We start from the raw sequence: 26,460 nt of genomic DNA, 5'->3' as shown, positions 1-26,460 counted from the left end.
TTCTATATTAGAAGGCTATGACTAAAGTCATTCCGTTATATCTGATTATTAATTGCTGATTCTTGTAATAATAATCAATTATACATTTTCATAATTGAGAATTCTTTGATAGTTGATCACGTTTCTTCACAGTCAATACCGATTTGGCAACAGTGTGCAGGTAGAAAAGGTTAGAGCTATCTGCGTTGTCTAATGACACACATGGATAACACCAATGGTTATAAGGTGTTGATTTCATAATGTGAGTCTCACTATACCATAGCAAGTGGAGCTGAATACACGTTCATTTCATTGCATTCATTTATTTGACAAAATTATTACAAACAAGACAATTTACCAATATTAATTCATAAAAAATAAGAAGCGTTCATTTTTGAAGTTTGAAGTACATTGGTCAGCCGTTCAATGAGACCGTACAAGCGTTGAAAGGAGCGGCGGACGATTTGTCTGAAAAAACGCCTCGTGTATCCTTGCCCTAATTGAAATATTAGTCATTCTATTAGCATCCTGTACACACGGTATACAGATCTTTTCCACTGGTCAGTGCTGTAACTAATCATACAGTTGTAATGTGTGACAAGCGCTCGGTACTCCCTTTGGACGGGTGACCGAATGTGCTGTCAACCTTGTTTCACTTGCAATCGATCTCATTGGATGCGTCTATTTGCAAGTGCACGTCAGAGCATGCATGAGCCGGGAAACAATATCTGGAAAGAGTCATTGAAACACGTTGTTACTTGTCTGTAGCTGCTCACACTCAACTCAACCCAACCAGTAAGTGCACGCGTTCAGCGTGAGTGTTCCTATTTCTCTTTCCAGATTTTGTTTCTCATCAGCAAGCTTGGTCATGCATAAACAAGCGTGCAATTCCACTTATACATATCCAATGTGATCACACCCTTAAACTGTGACTCATTAATTTTCATCATCCTCTTAACTCTCTTATAACTGTCTTCATAAGACTAGTGTTTGCAGATCCTATAGTGAGGTCCACGTTATAATGACAGTGGATAAAGTGGATAAAGTAGTGATGCCGATTCTCTGCATCCATTTACCATATTTTATCAGCCGAATTAATTTCAGTGTACCATATGCAAGACCTAGAAGGAATATATTGTTCGAGATTCCCTTTGCTAGAACAAACCATCATTACAACTCATTTCTTTATAAAACCTTACGACTAGTTTAATAGCTTGAATGAACACATTGATCCTTTTTCGAACTCATTCAATGAATATAAGAAACATTGTGAACTGAATCTATCATAAGACAAGACGCTCGTTTTTGAGATTAATTGTTTTGTAAACTCTGGCTGGAACTCTCTTTTCACATTTTTCTTTATATGAATGTAATTAATTTGATTATTTCAACTGTGTAAATGCTTTTTGCTTTCTTTTCTTTATTTACTATATTTCATAATGTATATAAGTTGAATTGTTGTTTCATTTAATTGTGTAAATATATGGCTCTTTATGGATCTCTGTGAGCCTTTGTATGTAAAGAAAATGAATAAATAAAAATAACAGTCTTCCATATGTGCTTGTAATATTGTGAACTTATTAAGACTTATCAAATGCAACTGTAGGTTGTGAAATGTACTGTGTTGAATAAAACTATTATCTTATCTTATCTTCTTACCTATTAGCAATAGTCTGTGACACTTGAACACTTGAGGACATTGCTCTCACCAAAAAAAAATCTTTTACCAGTAAATTTTATTCCAATTAATAAATCTGGATAAAACTTTAGAATACATACGTTCACGATTTGAATTGATTTATCAATTTTTAAAGCGTTACTCAATCCTCCACAATTATTTGGTAGTTAGTAGCCATTACTCAAGCACAAGTCTGTGTCGAATGTGGTCATCACCCTCAGTAAAAACCTTATCCAATTGAATTCCATTAATCTAATCTAGATACATTTTTTCAAATAGTATTATTTTAAAGCGTTCACATTGTACACATGATCAATTACTAGCTTCATTGAAATCGGATAACTAATTTCACAGTACTTGAATGTATTCTTTTGTGTTATGTTGTAGGTGTGAAGAGAGAAGTTTGTTGTGGTGGGGGGAGGGGACAGCTTGGTATACTGATTGCTGTAATGGGATGACAGCTTACAAGTATGGTACTTGAGAGGTATAGTTACTTTGTCTCAATTTCACATTCTTGTTTTCATCACTAGCAACCTTATCTAAGGCTGGCCAGTAACTTGGTGCCGCATCCACATGTTGGCCCAATGCGTACAAAGAGTGTGGATCTGTGGTTTGCGGGAGCGCGCCAGCCAAGTTCCCCGTCAGCCGAGCTCCTTTTAAAACCACTTTCGAGGGGATTGGTCGACGGCGTCCTGGGAGAGGAGCTCGGCTGACGGGGAGCTTGGTTGTCGTCTACGGTCCCGACAACCTGTCCCCTCTTAACCAGTTGAAGATTGTGCTCAGGTACAACAGGATCTTGATAGAGTCCATCTATGGTGTCGTAGAAATAAACTCAAATTAAATATCTCAAAACAAGTTTATGGTTTACACGAGACAGGGGAATTATGATCGTTACGCTTACTCATTAGCAGGCATTAATCTAGAGTATGTCAATTGCATTCGAGATCTTGGAGTGTTGATGGACTCGACTCTTGATTTTAAAGACCAATTTAATCACACTCTTAGCAGTGCTAATAGGCTACTTGGTTTTATACCTCGTAATTCAAAACCTTTTACTAGTTGTGATGTAAGTATAAAACTGTTTAATGCACTGGTCCGGAGTAAACTTGAGTATGCATCTATGGTGTGGGGTCCTGCTAATGTAACTGATAGCTACGAAATTGAGAAGATTCAAAATAGATTTCTAAGACACCTTTTCATCAAGAAATTCAGTATCTTCTGTCCATTCAATTTTCCAACTAGTGAATTGAGATCCTTATTTTATATCCGGTCATTGCAGGTGCGGAGATCATTAAATGCCCTATTGTTGTTATATAATATTTTAAATCATAACATCCATTTACCATATTTTATCAGCCGAATTAATTTCAGTGTACCATATGCAAGACCTAGAAGGAATATATTGTTCGAGATTCCCTTTGCTAGAACAAACCATCATTACAACTCATTTCTTTATAAAACCTTACGACTAGTTTAATAGCTTGAATGAACACATTGATCCTTTTTCGAACTCATTCAATGAATATAAGAAACATTGTGAACTGAATCTATCATAAGACAAGACGCTCGTTTTTGAGATTAATTGTTTTGTAAACTCTGGCTGGAACTCTCTTTTCACATTTTTCTTTATATGAATGTAATTAATTTGATTATTTCAACTGTGTAAATGCTTTTTGCTTTCTTTTCTTTATTTACTATATTTCATAATGTATATAAGTTGAATTGTTGTTTCATTTAATTGTGTAAATATATGGCTCTTTATGGATCTCTGTGAGCCTTTGTATGTAAAGAAAATGAATAAATAAAAATAACAGTCTTCCATATGTGCTTGTAATATTGTGAACTTATTAAGACTTATCAAATGCAACTGTAGGTTGTGAAATGTACTGTGTTGAATAAAACTATTATCTTATCTTATCTTCTTACCTATTAGCAATAGTCTGTGACACTTGAACACTTGAGGACATTGCTCTCACCAAAAAAAAATCTTTTACCAGTAAATTTTATTCCAATTAATAAATCTGGATAAAACTTTAGAATACATACGTTCACGATTTGAATTGATTTATCAATTTTTAAAGCGTTACTCAATCCTCCACAATTATTTGGTAGTTAGTAGCCATTACTCAAGCACAAGTCTGTGTCGAATGTGGTCATCACCCTCAGTAAAAACCTTATCCAATTGAATTCCATTAATCTAATCTAGATACATTTTTTCAAATAGTATTATTTTAAAGCGTTCACATTGTACACATGATCAATTACTAGCTTCATTGAAATCGGATAACTAATTTCACAGTACTTGAATGTATTCTTTTGTGTTATGTTGTAGGTGTGAAGAGAGAAGTTTGTTGTGGTGGGGGGAGGGGACAGCTTGGTATACTGATTGCTGTAATGGGATGACAGCTTACAAGTATGGTACTTGAGAGGTATAGTTACTTTGTCTCAATTTCACATTCTTGTTTTCATCACTAGCAACCTTATCTAAGGCTGGCCAGTAACTTGGTGCCGCATCCACATGTTGGCCCAATGCGTACAAAGAGTGTGGATCTGTGGTTTGCGGGAGCGCGCCAGCCAAGTTCCCCGTCAGCCGAGCTCCTTTTAAAACCACTTTCGAGGGGATTGGTCGACGGCGTCCTGGGAGAGGAGCTCGGCTGACGGGGAGCTTGGTTGTCGTCTACGGTCCCGACAACCTGTCCCCTCTTAACCAGTAGGAGATTGGCTGTCAGGGAGACTCGTTGATGCAATGAGAAAAAGTAACGCAATAATAATTCATAACAATCGGCATGCAGACAGACAGACAAAAGATATTTATTTTTTTCAAATGCAATTTACAAAGTAAAATTCTTATGTACTCATTTTCAATATAAAACAACAACAACGAATAAAAACAACCTCATGAATACACTAAGTCAAATAAATCTTTCGAAAATGGTCTGCATGGGTAAAAAATGATTGTGTGCAAACCAGAGTTGCATATTACAGGTTTTACAGAGAGAAAAGAAACACTAATTTTGATGCATTCAGAATCTTATTGAATATTATTATTACATACATAGAATTATTAAATAGCTCAAAAAAATTAATTAGTGTAATGGTACATACAGATTTCAATAACAGTAGTCACCACCAGCGAATCTATCGGTCAAGTGTTTCAATGACAAAGTCTCTTCCTATCACCTGCGATTTTTTGAAATAAATTATCAGTGACGGTCACCTGTTATTTTCTATAATAATTGACCGATCGATTGAGATTCAAATCGACGGTTTTACATTTATCTTTATGTTGTTGTTGTACGGCGAAACGCGGCAATAGATTTTCATGAAATTTGTCTGGTATGTTCCTTTTTGAATTGCGCGTCGACGTATATGAAAGGTTTTTGAAATTTCCCATTCTAACAAAAGTCAACAACTAATTTTATATCAGATATACCGGGACAACTTGGATCACAGCTATCTACTATGGAAGTAGAAATTGCCAACTATGCCATCCTATCATTTTCACTGAGTATTTAATCTCACCGTAAATGATAGCAAACCAATGTTGATCAGATGCTGACGTTTTGTTCGAATTGCATGCCACTTGTGTATTTCAGACATTCGAGTATTTCATAGTACGTTACACTACAGAACTTGGTGAAGTTTCAGGGTTATTGTGATAACTGATGTGGTTGGTTTTCAGATGGCTGAATTTCTGATCGAACGTAACAGCTCGGTGACAAGAAAGAACGAAGACCCCTCCATTACACCTCATAAATGGGATACAATGACCTTGTGCGCCTTGTGACCTTGTGCTCCACAACTGTGGAGCCGACATCAACGCTAAAGATAAGATGGTCAGTTGTTCTGAATTTTTCTTTTGGAGAGGTTCATCAACAAATTATCTGGAAAATGTATAGGTTTATACTCTTGTCATAATATTTGTTAGTGGTTGGAGGGTTTCCACTCATTCTCACTATTTCAATGTCCTTTAATAGCCTATGAATCAAGATATTGCATTTTTGTATCTAGCTGCCTCTCTCAAATCAATAATTGGAGGGATTTAAAAGCAAAGTAGCTGGAATATGTATTGCTTTATACACTTGCCATTATATTTGGTAGTAGTTGAAGGGATTTCACCCATTCTCGCTTTTACAGTGTCCTTTAATAGCTTATGATTCAAGATATTGCTTTTTTCAAATCAGCTGCTCATCTGAAATTCAATGGCCCATATGAATAAAACCAGAGCAAATGCTCATGAGCAAGAGCATGGAGCATAAGGTTTTGCTCATGAGCAAAAGGTAGAAGCAAAAGCATTTGCTCATTTTTATATGAATAAGCTTTACCTTATACTCTTACCTTATGCTCCTGAACTCTGGAGCAAATGCTCACGTATTTAAAAGATTTTTCATCAGCTAATTCGCTTTTGTAACCTTACTTTGTTTTTATAGCTCACGGAAGCGCTAAATATGCAAGTAGGGGGCACCGCTTGTGTTTGCGTCGTCTGCTCTGTTTTCTATTTATGAATAGTTTTAGGTTAGTTGAGTCACAAAGTAGAAGGAATGGTTTCTTCTCTGTGGTTGAAGACTCTCATCTTCTTAAATGCCTATTTCCTATTTTGTGATGGCTATCTTTATAACAGAGAACACTCTTTTTTGAAGCTATCTTTTGTAGGGATAATGGTGATATATATCATGGTTGAATCTAAAAAGAGTTTTATAGTTCTCAACTATTGGTTGTGATCGTATCTGGTATAGTTTCCTCTTCCTCATACGAATTAGTTGAGCCATTTTACTATGAGCAAAAGGTGATAAGATGCTCTAGACTAGACTCACCTTTTTTGAAGCATTTGCTTCAAAAGTTGAGCAAATGCTCTAGTTTATTCATACAATTTTGAGCAAAAGCTTTTACTTTTGAGCAAATGCTGAAACTATTTTTTTGATGAGCATGAGCAAAACCTTTTGCTCACGTTTATTCATAGAAAATGAAGCAAATGCTCAACTTTATTCATATGGCCCAATGTGTTACCTTCATTGGAAGGGTTCAAAAGCAAAGTAGCTGGAATATGTATTGGTTTATACTCTTGCCATTATAGTATAAAGCATTGAAATGATTAGAATAAATAACTTTGAAACTATAATATCAAGATCAGTAATTCAAATTCGTTTATCACTTCTTGTAAGTTTGAGGAGGAATAAGCACTCATTTCTAATCATTTAAGGCTCCGCTTTTGGAAACTTATTATTGGTTTCATTTCGAAGGTATTTTGATTTGAATTCTATCAAGATACTTAGAAAGATCATATTTCTAAGGAAAAACAATTTTTATCATTTTTTCGTTCTGATTTAAAAGCGCATACAGTTCAAATATTGGGGGAGATCCATCCTCAAAATTGTATGAATCAATTTGCTATCATTCATGTAATAGATCTGCCCCAAGATTTGAACTTTTGGCGCTCAATATATCAAAAAGTAAAAATGATAAAAGTTTTTTCTTTAAATTAGTCAAATCTACATAAATTGATAGTATACAATTCGTAATTGAAAATGTACCAGTAAAAAGAATCGAAAAGCGTGGTGCACATCCTTGATTATTGTATACGGTACCACTATTATGATGCTACATTCATTTTGTCTTGTAAGTTAAATCTGTTATACGGTACTCATAATTAACAGTCAAGTAACCTTAGTCAACAAAATATTGGGTTTACTTCGTCTTGAATTGCTCAAGAAGTTTAATTCTTGGTTTACTTCGTCTAGTATTGCTCAAGAAATTTAATGATAATGATAAATCATCTATTACTTTGCAAAAAAAGCTCACAATAATTTAGGCCGGTTACAGAGCTCGACCGACCGTCAGTGCGTATGCACCATCCTGACTATACACATCCATACATCAGTTTTTCTGACTCACAAAATGGACGCCTTTACAGATTGTTTAATTGCAGCTTATTATCTTCGTAAACGAAAGATCAAAAGACGTAGATGTCAAGTTCACCCGATGGTCACTCAAAGAGCATTTCAAAGGGAATTTAGTACCATTATATACATCATTTTGCTTGGGGATGAAGATACATGTTTTAACTACCTCAGAATGTCCATCAGAAATTTTGATGAGTTATTTCGAGCTTGTATCATCATTGGGAATACTTGCAGTCATTTTAAGCTACGGATTAAATAAATGTAGATAATATTAATAATATATGATTTTTCCAATAAAAAATTTAGAAATGATTGAAGAAATGTATAGAAAAGCTCTGAATTCGAATATGACACTATTAATTGAATTCGTTCATTATTCTATTCAATATCAGCTGATTGTCGGGCAGAGGTTTCAGCACATTGGTTATATTGCGATCGGGCTACTGATCAGTACAGCTCAGAAAGCTTCTATTTGCTTCAATAACGCGTCAGTCGACCGATGGAACGGATGCGCACGAGCTCGATCGATGGTCTTCGTACGCAGTGTAAAACGCATGGTCCTGACCGTGCGCATGCGTGCCGTCAGTCCTGCTCTGTACGGATACATGGAATATCTATGGAAAAGACTGACGGTCGGTCGAGCTCTGTAACCGGCCTTAAACCCAAAAATAAAAAAATAAAGAACATACTAGAATGTTCGCTCTTTCAAAATTTCATTAGTATGTGAATATTTCATTTTTTGTGATAATAATGTACAATATTCTTTCTACGAGGGTTTGGTTTTGAAGCATCTAAATTTGAAAATATTTTATGGCTGAGAATTTTGTGAAGTGAAGAACTACAAGACTTGACATATTTTGGAGTATGTGTAACCTTATCTAAATTTGGGAGTGGAACAGCACAGGGTTACCTTATTTTTCCTCTTACTATCATTTTGATGATATACTTATTATGATAAAGAATAAAGAAGGGGACGCTTTGCTTTAATTGAATCAGTAAAATCGATAGTATTTAATTCCAGTATCAATACTATCTAACTAACCCAACTCGATTCATCGATATAGGTGATCACTGGTTCATTCAAAGTAAAGTCTAGCCAAATTATATTAAACATTGATGTAATTTGTGAGCTATTTACACTGCTTTTTTGAATGGATGATTTATTGATTATGATTGTCAAATGTGATTGAAATTGATAACTATAAACTATTTCAATGCAATTTTATATATTCCCATGGTTTCTTGGGCAGAGAAATATTCCCCAATCATAAGTTCCTTCCCAATGGGAATATTCCCGACTTACATTACTACCCTCAAAAATCAGCACTGACTACCCTGGAAATCTCCCCATCTGCCCACTACACCCGGATCCATGCCTACACTCACCTCTCCCCCCATCTTCTATCTTCCTCACTTTGTTCAAGCAAATCAGTCTTAGCGCAAAACGCCTATAATATATTCCAATGCAAACAGAAGAGATGTAGCACCTAGTCCATTCTGTTTCCATTGGACCATATTTTTATATAGAGGTGGGAGAATCCTCTATGCCACGTTGGTGTGAACTGTAAGTAGAAGTATATTACAAAATATTTATTCTACCACTCCTACCCATCACTCGAACTTGAAAATTTTAAATGTTATTTTCAAATTTCACCAACTTATTTTTTATCATTCGATCAATCAATAATTCGTTTGTTTTTTCTCTTTCAGATACCAAAACATATTACACAGTGTAGATGGACAGATAGAAAGTGTGAACATCAAAAGCCATCGTGTGTGTTACCCAGTTTCCATTCTGCATCTAACAATAGTAACCGAACATCCAACATCATAACTTTATTATATCATCTAGTTAATTTTGATATCACATTAACTAAAAAGCTTTCCTCATAATATACAAGAAATTAATACATTGCCGAGATTGTCAAAGATGTGAATTTTCAATGTGCTTTGATGCAAATTATTGCAAAAAACTAATATCATGGTTAGCTATGCATAAATTAATAGGCATGATGGTCATTCTTTACTGAATCGAAATAAGCTGTTATAACTTTGTCAACTATTAATTTGGTTTTCAATAAACTAGTTATGATCAGATGCCTTATTAATAAATGCAAAATTCATGTAGGTTATGTAGCTTTTCTGCAATAAACTAAAATTACTCAATAATTAAGTTGTTTAAGTTAGGCCACATTCACACCAGAGTTGTCAACTGAGTTCTCAACAATGAGACAATTTCTAGATATCCTTGTTTTAAACAAAAAGTTTAGTTTCCTAACCAGTATGAGAAACACTGAAAAAGTTGTGAACAAAATCTTCTACCTCTACAAGTCCACGCAGACTATACAGTCTCTTTTAGGCTAATTCTTTGACAACTAGTACTCTACTCTGTTGCTCTACAAAAGAACATCAACTTTATGTAGAAAACTGTTCATGTACCAAATTTTTTTGTTGACAACTTTGGTGTAAATGCAGCAGCTTCAGCATTTATCCTTATCCATTAAATTATATTGTTGTACTTGAGTATACTCTTCACTTTTAATTAGCCTATGTCGCACCTGGCTATTCCATTATCTGCGAGCGAAATAGTAACAACTATCAACAGTATATAGCTGGCTTTTAGAATTCCACTAGCTTCAAAAGTTGAACATGTCAACAATTCATTCGGGCCACTGAGACAAGTACGCAGGTAATGAATAATTGAGTATCACATTAACTGTTTTGTTAGAAGCTATACAAGCATCGTTTGTCAGGTGTGACACATGGGCTTAACTTTATAAGGCTTGCTATAATGATTCTAATCTGAAACAAATAATAGCTATAATACTTTGAAATCATTAAAAAATATTATTTTCCACAGAATAGGCAATGTCGTTATTGTTAGTCACTTTAGGTACGCCTGTATTTCTAATTTTAATTTTTGTAAAATCTCAAATTGATTTTTTCTTCATTCATATGCAATATATACCGGTAATCTTCTATTCCATCTTACATTACATTAATTCCAAAAAAGTTGGCATAATATTATTATATTAAATTGATGGTTAGCTGTCACAGGAGAATAGAAAGGCTATTATATCTATGAACTCAGTACGGTAACCAATAACAAATAATAATTTGTCTATTGATGAAAAAATATTTTATAAAATAGGAATATCCAATGTAAGTTAACCTTCCGGCAGTCGCGCTGTTGTAAAAAGTACAACAGTGTCAGTTTTTTTGCTGCACAAAGCTATTGAATGGAGTGGTGTCAGTGAATGAGTCACCTATGTATTCCAAAACTTCCTCCCCATCACTCCACTGAGTTGCAGTATCAACCGAGCAATGGTTCAGTCTTTAGGTGCCCTTTAGTCGCGACAGTTCATAAGTATAGTGCATACGATAAACAGTGCATAGGGAGAAAGACTGCCAAGGAACCAATAACACAGCAGAATTGTTGGCTTTGCTTGGTGTACCTTATTGGGCTACGAAAAGGTAATCATGCAAATATTCATAGGCGTAATATAATTCAATTTATTTCACCAAAACACAGAACAAAACAGTACAAAGATGTGACAATCAGAAAAAAATTATTATTCTAAATATCTATATCTATCTGAAAAATACGGCTGGAGGTGAAGAACTACTGGCATAAGTGTAACACTTGTTCGCCAGTAGGAGTAGAGACTTAACTGTTTCTAAATCTTGACTAATAATTAAAAATGGAATCTTTTTATTTAAACAATGGTAAGTATATTTAAAATGAATGCTATCAATTGTGAATTTATTCTGACAATAATGAATAGTTTTAAAAGCAGAAAAAAATTTAAACTCATAAAATATTAAGATGGAAGTAATAGTTGTGAAGTATCCAGTTTTTAATATTTATTGGAACAAACTATTTAGATGGAAATATTGATTATACAATTAATTAATATGATTTGACAGTAAACAGAGTACATAACACATAAAAAATAGAATGTTGTAAAAATTACAACATGCGACTGCTGGTGTGATTAGCTCGAGTAGGGCGCGACTTCCAGAAGGTTAATGGTACTATTACTTGATTTCTATATTAAGGTGAAGAATTTGTCCAAGAGAAATTAGTGGACTGTATCTTATTTGTGTGGCAATGAGCCGAATGAATAAAAATGATGAGTAAGAAATAAATAAGTCTTATTACTTGCATGGACGAAATTCCACATATCCGAGATGAGTAACCACTGTGCTTGCAAGACTGATTGCAGCTTGGAGGCAAAATGGTAACTCTGATAGTAGCTAAGAAAAAAGGGTAAGACACCAAATGAAAAGATTGGTTAACAATATTCAATTTAATAAACAACAGAAAATAGTAAAAAATTTATATGAACAAAAACAGCAGTTGCTGTAACTAGATTTCAGATGGGCACATAAGCACAAAAGCAGAAAAAAGAGAATTTGATGTATCTCAAATACAAAATTGACTTTAAAATAATTGTATGAAATTAGATAAATTGCAAAGTTATTTTAATGCCTACTACTCAAATTGACCATGAATTATTAAGAAAATATAATTTTCAAAGGGGTGAATTGCTTTATGAAAATTTAATTTAGGTACTAGACCAAATTCGTAAAGACAAAACAATTTGATAATTCAATAGGTATACAAAATATCTACAGAGAACATTAGCTGTAAATACAAAGGTTAATTAGTATAACAAACAAAGAATAATACAATATAGGATGATATGTAAAACAGGGTATGCGCAAGACGCTAACAAAATGCTTGAATTGATTAGATCGATTTGAGTCTTGAATAAATCGAGATAAAGACTTGAAACGTCTCAATCGTAGAAAACATAAGTTGACAAAAATGTTGGTAAAAATGAAAATTATTTAGTGCTGTCTAAAATTGGTAGAAAGCTCATCAATACATAATTATTACACACATCAGAACAATAGCACAATTATTTGAACGCTATATTGCGGTAGCAACTTAATCAAATTACTAAGTCAGTAGATTCAAAACTAGTAAAAATGTGACTTGATAAAGATAATAATAATAGCAAGGGCTAATTATTGTAATAACTGCAATAGGAAAAGATCTGTAGCAAGGTTACACATAGGCTAGCAAATAAAACGTTGTAAAACAAAGTAGGTTATGTAAATGGAAATGTAAACAAAACAGATTACACAAAAGAAATATACGCTGAAGAGCGATGCAATGACAAGTCCAAATTTGTAATGGCTTGTATCAAAACTAGTAAAGCAATACCGGTACTTAGAATGCTTATGTAAATTGGTATATATATGATAAGGTTATAATGAAATATACGCCGAAAAGCGATGTAGTGACAAGATCACAATATGAAATGGCTTGTGCCATAGGCTAGCAAATAAAACGTTGTAAAACAAAGTAGGTTATGTAAATGGAAATGTAAACAAAACAGATTACACAAAAGAAATATACGCTGAAGAGCGATGCAATGACAAGTCCAAATTTGTAATGGCTTGTATCAAAACTAGTAAAGCAATACTTAGAATGCTTATGTAAATTGGTATATATATGATAAGGTTATAATGAAATATACGCCGAAAAGCGATGTAGTGACAAGATCACAATATGAAATGGCTTGTGCCAAAACTAATAACACAATACTTGGAATGCTTATGTAAATTGGGATTTATATGATAAGGTTATAATGAAATATACGCCGAAAGGCGATGTAATGACAAGTCCGAAAATTTGTAATAGCTATTACCAGAACTAGTAAAGCAATACTTAGAATGCTTATAATACAATAAACATAATTAGGAAAAACTGAAAAGTTCACTGAAGCGCTGTGGCTTCAAGGTAAGGTTATGTAAAAATTGAATTTGCAATGAAAATTGCTGTTCAAAATATGAAGCAAAGGTGAAGCTTCAAAATGCGATGTTTCAAATATATTGAACGATTAATTGTGAATCCAGTAATAACACACATTAAACGGGAGATTATGACAAAGTAGCCTAAAAAAATACAAAATGAAATTGAGGATAAAATATAAAATTACTCAGCTTGAGACATGTTGAATTGAAGAAGTAGGAATGCCCAGGAGAGGACAAAGTGCGACCAGCCTCGACTTGTAGACTTGTGAACATGGATGTCCACCAAGTATGTGTTCAAATGGATTGAACACCCGATGAAGTTGAACTCCAGACGACCTTCTACGACGAATACTGTGAGTGCACAGTAGAGATGTTGAAGCAGCAGAGTACTATCAACGGAACCTTCTAAGGTTGAAGGCCCCCCGAGAGATGACAGCGTGGTAAGACCAAGACTGACAAGAGAATAGAAGACGATCCAGAACAGCTTGAACTGGGAACGAATTCCTCGTAGAAGTTATCCTAAGCTGCCGTGCTTAGGAGGAAGTCTGAGTTTTGCCGAAGGAAACGGCCAATGCGGAGAAAACACACTTTGAGTAAAAGTTGTCCACGAGGACGCGGTGCACAAATTGAAATATTGAGCTATTTCAATAAATAACGAAGAGAAATTAAGGATTTATGACTCAAAACGTCGAATATGATTAACGTAACAAGATTTAAAACCAGACATTGGTAAAATGTGAAAAGTACGGGAAACTCAGAAATTTTGGTGACTGTGACTTATGGAGAAAGACGCTACGGAACGGCCATGTTGTCGACGAGTGAAGCATCCTACAACCAAAAGGGCGGATGCGGAACGATGTGGAACTAACAGGAAATGACAAGAAAAACACAACGCAATAGACTCAAAACTTCACAGAAAGTCTTGAAAGAGATTAAAAAAAATACAATCGCAATGACCATAAAATGATTAAAGAGTCAGACGATAATAATACAAGACGCAAAAGCAATAAATGCGTGACGAACTTACGACCGGGGAAAAAATAAGGGGAAACACATTAAGTTGGCACTGGAAGCGCGCCAGATTCAAAAATGACGAACCGAACAAAGATACAACTGAAAACAAATGAAAGTAGTGCATACATCCAACATAGAGTGGGCCCGTTGGGAAATTCAAGGAATTGCACAACAGATGAAAAATAAAATATGTTAGATGGATGCGATACTTTCAGACTCTTCGTCCAATGGAAGTGGAGCGATGCTGGAGATTGCACGCTTATAAGTACCAGCTTCAGTAAAGACCATGACAACTCTAACTTTGTTGTCCACACCTTTAATCACCTCAGTGATTCGACCTAATTTCCAGACCGCGGGAGGGGCACCTGGATCTTTGAGCAGCACCAGCGTGCCGACGACAATGTTGTCTGACGACGATGTCCATTTTTGCTTTTGTTGCAACGTAACAAGATACTCCTGTGACCAGCGATCCCAAAGTTGACGATTTAAGTCCGCAATCCTTTGCCAACGAGCAAGATGATTTATGTGGTTGGTTTTAGGTTGTTTTGTAGGAAGTGCATTTAGGGGACGACCAATTAGGAAGTGACCTGGTGAAAGATACGCCAAATCATGCGGATCTTCTGAAAGCGGAACGATGGGCCTAGAGTTCAAAATAGCACCAATCTGAGCACTGAGGGTATACATCTCTTCAAAATTAAGTATTTGATTGATAGTGATAATTTTAAAAATACTTTTGAAACTCTTAATGGAGCGTTCCCACAAACCTCCGAAGTGGGGAGCACGAGGCGGGATGAAATTCCATTGTATCCGCCAACTAGTGGCTGCGGTTTGAAGAACACGTTGATTTTGCGAATCAGCAAGAAATTTGTATAGCTCTTGAAGCTCACTGTTAGCACCTGCAAAGGCAGTGCCATTATCGGAATATATTGAATTAGGAATACCACGGATTGAAACGAAACGAGTAAGCGCGGCAAGAAAGGCCTTGGTAGACAATTCTGTGACCACTTCAAGATGTACGGCACGTGTGACCATGCAAACAAATAAAGCTATATGAGCTTTAGCAAATGTGCGAGACTTAGGGCCGCCTAAACGCAAGGTAAGAGGTCCCATGTAATCGACGCCTACATTTAGAAAAGGTGAACCAATATTCACACGAACTGCAGGGAGTTGTCCCATAATCTGTTCAGCTTTGACATGAGAAAAACGGAAACATTTGACACAGGAGCGTAGAATACTTTTGACTACACGTCTAGTAGATGGGATCCAGAATCGCTGTCTAAGCGAAGCCATAGTAGCTTGTACACCAGCATGACACAAACGTTGATGAGTGGCTATTACTAATGCCTTAGTGAATTTGTGCTTACATGGGAGCAATATCTGATGTTGAAAGTCAAAGGGTACATCAGCATGCACAAGTCTACCACCGACTCTGAGCAAATTGTCAACATGCAAAAACGGCGAAAGTGAATGCAAATTATTGCGAGAATCCAACTCGGTTTTCGCTCGCAATTGATGAAGTTCAGGACCAAAGGATTCCTGCTGAACAATTTTCAAGACATGAAGTTCTGCCTCCTGAATTTCAGCTACAGACAATTCACCAAAACAACGTGTGCTAGAATGCCGAACATTGTGAATAAAACGCAAACTGTAGGCTACAACTCGTATTAATTTGAAAGGGTTAGATAATTGAGAAAATAATTTTGAAAATACTGACACTGAAACCTCATTGACAATTGCAATGTTAGCAACATTGGACACAGCAACATTTGAAGAAAATGAATCCCAATGATCTGAGGGCTTAGCTAACCAGGAAGGACCATGCCACCATAGGTTATTTTTAGCAAGCTCTGCTGGCATCAAACCCCTTGAGATTACATCGGCTGGGTTATTTGAAGTGCGTACGTGATTCCATGTACAAAAGGATGTAGTCTCTTGAATTTCAGCAACGCGGACAGCTACGAATACATCTTTTCTATCGGGTATAGCACGTATCCAGTTGCATACTGCAGTGGAATCAGACCAGAGAAATACATTTGAAATTGATATACCAAGTAAGTTAAAAGCTTTGACAACTCGATTTATGAGACGCGCTAACAATAAAGCGGCCTGAAGTTCCAACTTAGGAATGGAAAGTATTTTGAGTGGAGCTACACGTGATTTCGAACATATCAAACGAGTTTGTATGTTATCTGAGACAGATCGAGCATAAACGCAAGCGCCAAAAGCGGTGGAACTGGCGTCTGAAAAACCATGCAGTTCAATGGCTGAATTTGCATGTACACTGAGAACACAACGAGGAATTGAAATTTGCGGCACATCAGGTAATTGATGGAAAATATTGAGCCATTCTTTTAACAAATCGGTAGGAAGCTTTTCATCCCAGTCTAATTTCAGCAACCACAATTTTTGTAGAAAAATTTTGGGAAGAACAACTACAGGACTTACAAGACCAAGCGGATCATAAATACTAGCTACTACTGAAAGTATTTCACGTTTGGTGAAAGACGATTTTTGCAAATCTTTAGAAACGTTTGATGCAATGGACAATTCATCCAAACTGGAATTCCACATTAGACCTAATGCTTTTGTAATACTTCCATCAGCTTCAGAGACGGGCTTGATGACTGAAGTTTCAACTAAATGAGATGGAATTGATGCTAAGAGCTCAGATGAGCAAGACATGAACTTTCTTAATTCAAAACCTCCGCTTTGAAGTAAGAGAATTAATTGTTGAGCAAGTGAAATAGCTGTTTTGACATCAGGTCCGCCCGTGATACAATCATCAATGTAGAAATCCTGGTGAACGGATTGATAGACCGGAGAATCGGGACTAGTCTCTAATTCCGCAAGCTTATTCAAAGTGCGCGTAGCAAGAAATGCAGCAGGAGCGGTACCATAAGTAATGGTGTTCAACTGAAATTGTTGTAGCGGCAATGACAGATCATCTCGCCAAAAGATTCTATGAAAATTTCTATCAGAAGACTGAAGAAGAACTTGACGGTACATCTTAGCTATATCAGCTGTGAAAGCAATTTTATGCATATGAAAACGTAACACGATATCAAACAAGTCTGGTTGAACTGTGGGCCCTTTGAACAGGAGCTCATTGAGCGACACTCCAGAATTCGTTTTAGCACTGGCATCAAAGACTACTCTTAATTTGGTGGTGGTTGAGTCCGGCTTGAAAACTGCGTGGTGGGGAATGTAGTACACCTTTTCATGATCAGATGGGGGATCAACCAGAGTCATATGATTCAATTCTTGATATTCGCGCATGAATTCCACATATTGAGATTTCAACTCAGGTTGAGTGGAAAGTCGTTTTTCTAATGAACTGAATCGCTTTCGCGCTTGAAATTCGGATTGCCCTAAAGTGAAAAAATTATCCTTACGTGGAAGGGTGACCATAAATCGACCATCTTCTAAACGCATTGTGGTTTCATTGTAATGTTTTTCAACCTTGACTTCTTCAGCAGTTAGGGGTGCAATCGGAGTGAGCTCTTCAGTTTTCCAGAATTTTTCCAATTGATTAGAAATTTCAAAACTAGAGACAAAGTTCGAATTTGCATGATTGGGGCTGCAAATAGGCTGAGAAAGTTTCAATTTACCAAACACTATCCAACCTAGTCGTGTGTTTTGAATGATGGGACAACATGGATCGACCTTGATTTGTCCACCAGTCATGATGGATGCAAAAACTGACACATTAAGAAGAATATCAATTCCCTTGGGTTGATCAAAATGAGGATCTGCCAATTTGATTGTAGTAGGAATTTGAAATTCTGAGAGATCCAATTTGGATGCTGGCAAATTTAAAGAGATTTTGTTCACAACTAAAAATTCCTCTGTGGTGGACCAACTTTGGTCTGTCGACTTGACAGTTACTGAATGCACAACAGTGGATTTTACGGGAGTACTGGAAACAGTGTGAATCATGATATCTTTGTGCAACATAGGAAGTCCTAGGCGAGTAGCTAAGTGTCCAGCTATTAAGCAAGAATCACTGCCTGTATCCAATAATGCGCGGCACAAAACGGGTTGACCTGTCGAGTCCAAAACCATGACTTCAGCAGTAGGCATAATAGAAAGAGAAGACCTCTGATTGTTGTTGCTGAAAGCAGAACAACTGGAATAAATTGCAATATGATTGTTGGATGCTTTAAAAACTGGATCCGTATGAGCGGAAGACTGATGCGAACTGCCTGAGCAACCTAAGTCACTGATTGGGTATGTGCTAGTGGCAGGTTGATAACTGCTAGTCTGGTGACTGTCAACTTCTCTTGAAGACCTCGATGTCGACGGCGAGTTAATTGTTGAACATGCGCAGGAACCTAACACAGGTTGCACAGGACTAGATTGAATACTATTTGAAACAGCATTATTACCATTTCCTACGTTGGCATTGAAGGAACCTTCATGCAGCAGAGTGTGGTGCTTCCTACCGCATTGACGACAGGCACCTAGACAGGAATGTCCAAAAGCATAGGGCTTCAAACAATTGAAACAGAGTGACTTTCTCTTGACAGCTTCTCCACGAGCACTGGGAGCCAGCTTGAGCAATGATGGACAGCTGAAAACGTTATGACTTGTTTCTTTGCAAAACAAACAAGCAACACTTTTCTGAAATTGATTAGATTTAAACCTATTATTGTTATTGAATTGCTGCTGAGCAGCAGGCTTACTTGTGGAATGCATTGCCTTAGCATTGTTGCCATTATTAATAACAGATTTATGAAATTCCTTTGAGTTGCTTGCAGTACTTGAAGAAACGGCTTGCGCTACTTTATGTTGAGCTTCCATGAAACTCCATAGATTTTCCATTGAGGGAACAGCAACTAATGAGATGTGTCTTTCCCAATCTCTCAATGTGCGAGCATCAAAACGAGAAGTAAAAATATACATGTAAAGTAAACTTTTGATATCAACTTCTAAATTGATTGACTCTAAAGCATGAATGTTTGTTTTGAGATGGTCAATGAAATTTCTCCAAGAGGGAGCTGAATTTGAATTCAGAGCAGGTGGCGTTAAGATAGCAGCAACATGAGTGTCTGCTATTAAGCGAGGGTTGTCATAACGCTGCTTAAGCAAAGTCCAAGCTAAGTCAAAATTTCCATGTGGAACGTTCAAAATACGGTTAAGAGCTTCACCACTGAGGGCTTGCTTTAAGTATTGAAACTTTACACTAGGTGACACAGAAACGTTATCAGCAACTATAGCCGAGAATGATGAACGAAATTCTAACCAACGCTCAAAATCTCCTCCGAAACTGGGGAGCGGAATCTCTGGGAGTTTAAAACCCTGAAATTGAAAATCGGGCTGCCGAGTATAATGAGGTGGTGATTGAGGTTGAGGTTGATTGACTTCAGCCACTGAAGGTGACATTTGATTATGAGTGGGATTTCTCACTACTGGTTGATTACCAACAGCTGTTTGCTGAGACACATTAGGATATGTCATTTGATTATTTATGTGCAAATCTTGTACGGGCATATCTTGTGATATGTCATGAGATAAGATTTGGTTGTCACAAGTTTGATGCTGTAGCATCTGTTGCTGACTTTCGAAAGATTCACAAGTAATAGTAAGTTTAGCTACAACTTCAGTGAACTTTTGCATACAAGATACATGAGCGTCATGATCGATAGATTCATGATCGATTTGAAAGAAACAATTATCATAGAGCTCTTCTAATTTAGATAGGCGAGATCTTACGGTTAACAATTTTTGAAAATCATCAGTGTTTCTAATGATTGCATTCATATACTCGCTATGAATTCGCACAATTTCTCTAGCTACACCAATCCATTGTTGAACCATGGATTTTGGTTTTGTACTTGCTTTTGACTTGGACGACATATTGAAAAATACTAATTACAAATATAAATTTATAATACGACCTGAGCACCATCCACAGTAATAGCTGTGCGCAAAAATGTTCTTGTCACATAGAACAGTAGCAGGTTCGTTGATCTTGGGTGCAACGAAGAGCGATTGAGCGGCAAGACTTGGGCCAGCTTGTGCGCAGTGCGGTGTGGTGAGTCAAACAGGTGGTTGCAATGTTGTGCCAGTACGTAGCAGTGCGCTCGGCAATTGCAGCAATAGCATGAAAACCAGAATACACAGTGCGTTAATCCTAAGTAAGTTTAACACAATACACAGACATTTAAAAAATACACAAGAGATCCAATCATTTGGCATCGATAAAAATTTCAGCAATTACTGATTGTCCAGTGAAAGTGAAATGGGACTTTACAAATGGAAATATGAGGATGGCCTCCAAGGATCACTGAGATCATCCGGCCCGGAGGACCAAAAAACATGAAGAATTTGTCCAAGAGAAATTAGTGGACTGTATCTTATTTGTGTGGCAATGAGCCGAATGAATAAAAATGATGAGTAAGAAATAAATAAGTCTTATTACTTGCATGGACGAAATTCCACATATCCGAGATGAGTAACCACTGTGCTTGCAAGACTGATTGCAGCTTGGAGGCAAAATGGTAACTCTGATAGTAGCTAAGAAAAAAGGGTAAGACACCAAATGAAAAGATTGGTTAACAATATTCAATTTAATAAACAACAGAAAATAGTAAAAAATTTATATGAACAAAAACAGCAGTTGCTGTAACTAGATTTCAGATGGGCACATAAGCACAAAAGCAGAAAAAAGAGAATTTGATGTATCTCAAATACAAAATTGACTTTAAAATAATTGTATGAAATTAGATAAATTGCAAAGTTATTTTAATGCCTACTACTCAAATTGACCATGAATTATTAAGAAAATATAATTTTCAAAGGGGTGAATTGCTTTATGAAAATTTAATTTAGGTACTAGACCAAATTCGTAAAGACAAAACAATTTGATAATTCAATAGGTATACAAAATATCTACAGAGAACATTAGCTGTAAATACAAAGGTTAATTAGTATAACAAACAAAGAATAATACAATATAGGATGATATGTAAAACAGGGTATGCGCAAGACGCTAACAAAATGCTTGAATTGATTAGATCGATTTGAGTCTTGAATAAATCGAGATAAAGACTTGAAACGTCTCAATCGTAGAAAACATAAGTTGACAAAAATGTTGGTAAAAATGAAAATTATTTAGTGCTGTCTAAAATTGGTAGAAAGCTCATCAATACATAATTATTACACTCATCAGAACAATAGCACAATTATTTGAACGCTATATTGCGGTAGCAACTTAATCAAATTACTAAGTCAGTAGATTCAAAACTAGTAAAAATGTGACTTGAATAAAGATAATAATAATAGCAAGGGCTAATTATTGTAATAACTGCAATAGGAAAAGATCTGTAGCAAGGTTACACATAGGCTAGCAAATAAAACGTTGTAAAACAAAGTAGGTTATGTAAATGGAAATGTAAACAAAACAGATTACACAAAAGAAATATACGCTGAAGAGCGATGCAATGACAAGTCCAAATTTGTAATGGCTTGTATCAAAACTAGTAAAGCAATACTTAGAATGCTTATGTAAATTGGTATATATATGATAAGGTTATAATGAAATATACGCCGAAAAGCGATGTAGTGACAAGATCACAATATGAAATGGCTTGTGCCAAAACTAATAACACAATACTTGGAATGCTTATGTAAATTGGGATTTATATGATAAGGTTATAATGAAATATACGCCGAAAGGCGATGTAATGACAAGTCCGAAAATTTGTAATAGCTATTACCAGAACTAGTAAAGCAATACTTAGAATGCTTATAATACAATAAACATAATTAGGAAAAACTGAAAAGTTCACTGAAGCGCTGTGGCTTCAAGGTAAGGTTATGTAAAAATTGAATTTGCAATGAAAATTGCTGTTCAAAATATGAAGCAAAGGTGAAGCTTCAAAATGCGATGTTTCAAATATATTGAACGATTAATTGTGAATCCAGTAATAACACACATTAAACGGGAGATTATGACAAAGTAGCCTAAAAAAATACAAAATGAAATTGAGGATAAAATATAAAATTACTCAGCTTGAGACATGTTGAATTGAAGAAGTAGGAATGCCCAGGAGAGGACAAAGTGCGACCAGCCTCGACTTGTAGACTTGTGAACATGGATGTCCACCAAGTATGTGTTCAAATGGATTGAACACCCGATGAAGTTGAACTCCAGACAACCTTCTACGACGAATACTGTGAGTGCACAGTAGAGATGTTGAAGCAGCAGAGTACTATCAACGGAACCTTCTAAGGTTGAAGGCCCCCCGAGAGATGACAGCGTGGTAAGACCAAGACTGACAAGAGAATAGAAGACGATCCAGAACAGCTTGAACTGGGAACGAATTCCTCGTAGAAGTTATCCTAAGCTGCTGTGCTTTGGAGGAAGTCTGAGTTTTGCTGAAGGAAACGGCCAATGCGGAGAAAACACACTTTGAGTAAAAGTTGTCCACGAGGACGCGGTGCACAAATTGAAATATTGAGCTATTTCAATAAATAACGAAGAGAAATTAAGGATTTATGACTCAAAACGTCGAATATGATTAACGTAACAAGATTTAAAACCAGACATTGGTAAAATGTGAAAAGTACGGGAAACTCAGAAATTTTGGTGACTGTGACTTATGGAGAAAGACGCTACGGAACGGCCATGTTGTTGACGAGTGAAGCATCCTACAACCAAAAGGGCGGATGCGGAACGATGTGGAACTAACAGGAAATGACAAGAAAAACACAACGCAATAGACTCAAAACTTCACAGAAAGTCTTGAAAGAGATTAAAAAAATACAATCGCAATGACCATAAAATGATTAAAGAGTCAGACGATAATAATACAAGACGCAAAAGCAATAAATGTGTGACGAACTTACGACCGGGGAAAAAATAAGGGGAAACACATTAAGTTGGCACTGGAAGCGCGCCAGATTCAAAAATGACGAACCGAACAAAGATACAACTGAAAACAAATGAAAGTAGTGCATACATCCAACAAAGGCATTCATCTCAATTATTATGAAAATTTATTATTCAAATCATCATAAAACTATTTTTTCTTGACAAATAAAATATTATTGATTATTTTAAACAAGTCACCAGAATCTTAGATTCAAATATTGATTACCATACAATATTAGGTACGGTATTTGCAATTAGAAATTTAGATCTCTCAACATTTATGGGAAGTTGAAGTGCAGTGATGGTTTTTCTTCTTGAGGTATACCATTGGACATTTAATTAATAAATATATCTATCAACAAGCATTTCAGACAAAACATAAAGTTTTTTGTTGGACTTGAATAGAGTTTCTAATTAGAGCTTTCAAAATTATTATACCGTATTCAGTCTATTTCTCATTGTTATTAGGGCCAGATCATATTTTATTTATCACAAGAACAATATGACGCGTTTCTTCTAGGCGCCAATCAAAGAGCTCACTGCCCTGCCGACTCTAAAAACGCTTAATTTGGTCTTTTGATAAGAATGACCGGTAACGTTGAACTTGTTCAAACAGCCAAGCCATCTACTCATATGCTACTAATTTATGAGTTTAGGGTACTAATGACATTGCACACTTACTAACAAGATTACCAGTTAGCCGAAGTTTAATAAAGTAGAATAAAATACTCTATTCTTTAAGTTTTCAATAAACTTGCATATATTCATTGTTGACCGCCAACACAAATCTCATTACCGGGAGTCTTTATTAATTCGATGGATTCATCAAGTAGCCTGGACACATTTATGATGTTGGTTATTCTACTGAGATTCAAAGCTGAAACAAGTGAATATCCCTCTTCTATATTAATTTTTAATATCATTAAAGTTGTTATATCATTTAGTTTTCTTCAGTTCATGGTTGACATACAGTATTTTTGAATTTACCGGTTGATAATTTGAATTTGCCGGTTAAGCCAACTTGATAATAGTGTTTGATATATTTTGAAATAAAGAAGAATAAAGAGCTAATCTACTAATAAATGTTTATTTCTAATCTAGATAGACACATCAATTACAGTAATTTCAAACAATTTTTCATTATAAAATATAAAAATATCTTTGATTTAGAATTACAAAACAAATTAACTGCAAAATCCACAACAAATCTGATAAGCTAACCCAAGAAACAATGACGACAATGTTATAGAATAGAGAGCAATCTTATGGCTACATTTAATTGAACTCAGGTACTTTCAATAAATAAAACAAATAGTTTTTGGTCTTACTTACATTATTTCTAATTTGTTTTTATTTTTATGTTTGATTCTTCAACTAACCTCAAAATTTAGGTTAGCTGGATGACAGTCAGCTGTTGGGCTAGACTTGACAAGGCTAGTGAGCGCGAACTATTCAAATACTCAAAATGTTTGTAAACACAGATTGGAGCTTGAAATTCTGCTTAAATAAAACCATTCCGTTACAATAGTAACAACGATTCATTTTTGTCATGGAAGTAGAATATTATATCATTATATATTTATATGCCTACCATTCACTGAGAGCTTTGATAATAATTTATTTTTTATTACTATATTCTTTCCTCAATATAGCAAACTCAATCGGAGTAATAAAGCTTTTCAATAATGTAATGATTTCAGAGATATTTTTTGCGATAAATATAAAATACTTCTTCACTGACAATATTCTTTTCGAAAGTTTGTCTCATAAACTATAGTGAGATCCACGTTATAATGGCAGTACATAAAGATAGAAGAATAGCGATGCCGATTCTCTGCATTAATTATATTTCTGCACTGTCAAAAACATAATTGGCATCGTTTTGGACCTAGAAAAGGATAGTACCACCGGCTTTGTAGAATGATAGACAAGGATAGCAAAACCAAAGTTGATCAAATACTGTCATTATAATGTGGACCTCACTATAGTCTACAGTATTAAACCATTTCATTTTAAATAATTTTGTACTCAATAATGCCTTTATACATTACCTATTAATCATAGCTAAGTTGATAACGTGTGCCCGGTTGCACAAAATCCCGTTACATTTTAATCATGCTTAAATGTCACGAGAAGACTTCTCTGATTGGTTCTCATCAATGGTTTAATCACAGTTGAAGTTTTACAAGCTTTTGTGAAGCAAATATATTTGTATAACAAAAACAGGTGCTCACAGGTGCAATAATTGAATTATTCAATTACTGTAGTCATTAATTTTTAGTCTTTGACTCAACTTGTTGTTGGTAATGTTAATCTATCAAGTCATTAACTATAAATCTCATGTACCGTAACAGTAACTGTAAGCTTTTATAGTAACTGTAAAAGCTCAATGAAGTAACGGAAATGTAGAGCTTTTTAAAAAATCTCTTTTATATAAATGTTCTACAATAAACTTACCGTAGGTGCTGCAATTTTATTGAAAGGTGATTTCAGATACCTCCAGTTGAGGTTGACAGGCAGGTGCTTCTTGAATGTTTCATCAGGAAATGAAATATTTTGTAATTCTATTAAATGATGCTTTATCATTTTTTTAAAAACATTAAGGCCTGGTTGCACAAATGCCTGTTCAATTTGAATCGTGATTGAATCCCTCCTGAACTAATCAAAGAAGCCTTATATCTTCGGAGATTTAATCATGATTAAAATTTAACAGGCTTTTGTGCAACCGGGCATTTATTTTCTTATACTCCTAATATGATGAACCTTATCATCCTGAATGAATGTGATTCATGAATTAATTATCAAGTGTCCTAACAGTTTTTTCGCTATGACAGCCTTTTCATTTTAGAACACAATACTATTTAATCCTTATAGATTTTTAATGAAAAAATCTGATATTTATTGTACTCAAGGAAGAGTAATATCAGTTACAGTAATGATACGATAATTAATTCGACCAGTTCTTAATTTCTAAATCACCGAGCGGCATTTCGGTCACGTGGTCATTGACAAGCCGTAACACTCTGCAACAGTCACCTAGTCAGCCAATCAGAGAGCTACGTTTGACACAGACAAAGTCTTTTTGATAAGACGGCTTTTCTGATTGGTTCTCGTGATCATGATTGAAATTCAACCGGCTTTTGTGCAACCGGCACCTTGACCTTCCATCAACTAACCAAATTTCAAGA

The 26,460-nt window shown here is 35.4% G+C and overlaps 1 protein-coding gene and 1 long non-coding RNA gene across 2 annotated transcripts; one reads left to right on the top strand and one right to left on the bottom strand.

Annotated features, from left to right (window-relative positions):
- The first annotated feature begins 1,082 nt into the window (after positions 1–1,082).
- LOC111047137 lies at positions 1,083–10,419 on the top strand. The gene is made up of 3 exons (XR_005573527.1): positions 1,083–2,141; positions 5,340–5,493; positions 9,268–10,419. It is a non-coding gene; the product is annotated as an uncharacterized LOC111047137 (long non-coding RNA).
- Positions 10,420–14,589: 4,170 nt separating this feature from the next.
- LOC111045947 lies at positions 14,590–18,081 on the bottom strand. The gene is made up of 3 exons (XM_039443852.1): positions 17,392–18,081; positions 15,162–15,293; positions 14,590–14,853 (listed from the first exon to the last, which is right to left on the bottom strand). The coding sequence occupies exons 1-3, from the start codon at positions 18,079–18,081 to the stop codon at positions 14,590–14,592; spliced, it is 1,086 nt and encodes a 361-aa protein (XP_039299786.1).
- Positions 18,082–26,460: the final 8,379 nt, after the last annotated feature.

The sequence above is a fragment of the Nilaparvata lugens genome, unplaced genomic scaffold (genome assembly GCF_014356525.2).
Source record: "Nilaparvata lugens isolate BPH unplaced genomic scaffold, ASM1435652v1 scaffold1856, whole genome shotgun sequence".
Lineage (NCBI taxonomy): Eukaryota > Metazoa > Arthropoda > Insecta > Hemiptera > Delphacidae > Nilaparvata > Nilaparvata lugens.
The sequence above is the reverse complement of the archived record's forward strand: the minus strand, read 5'-3'. Positions and strand labels throughout refer to the sequence as shown.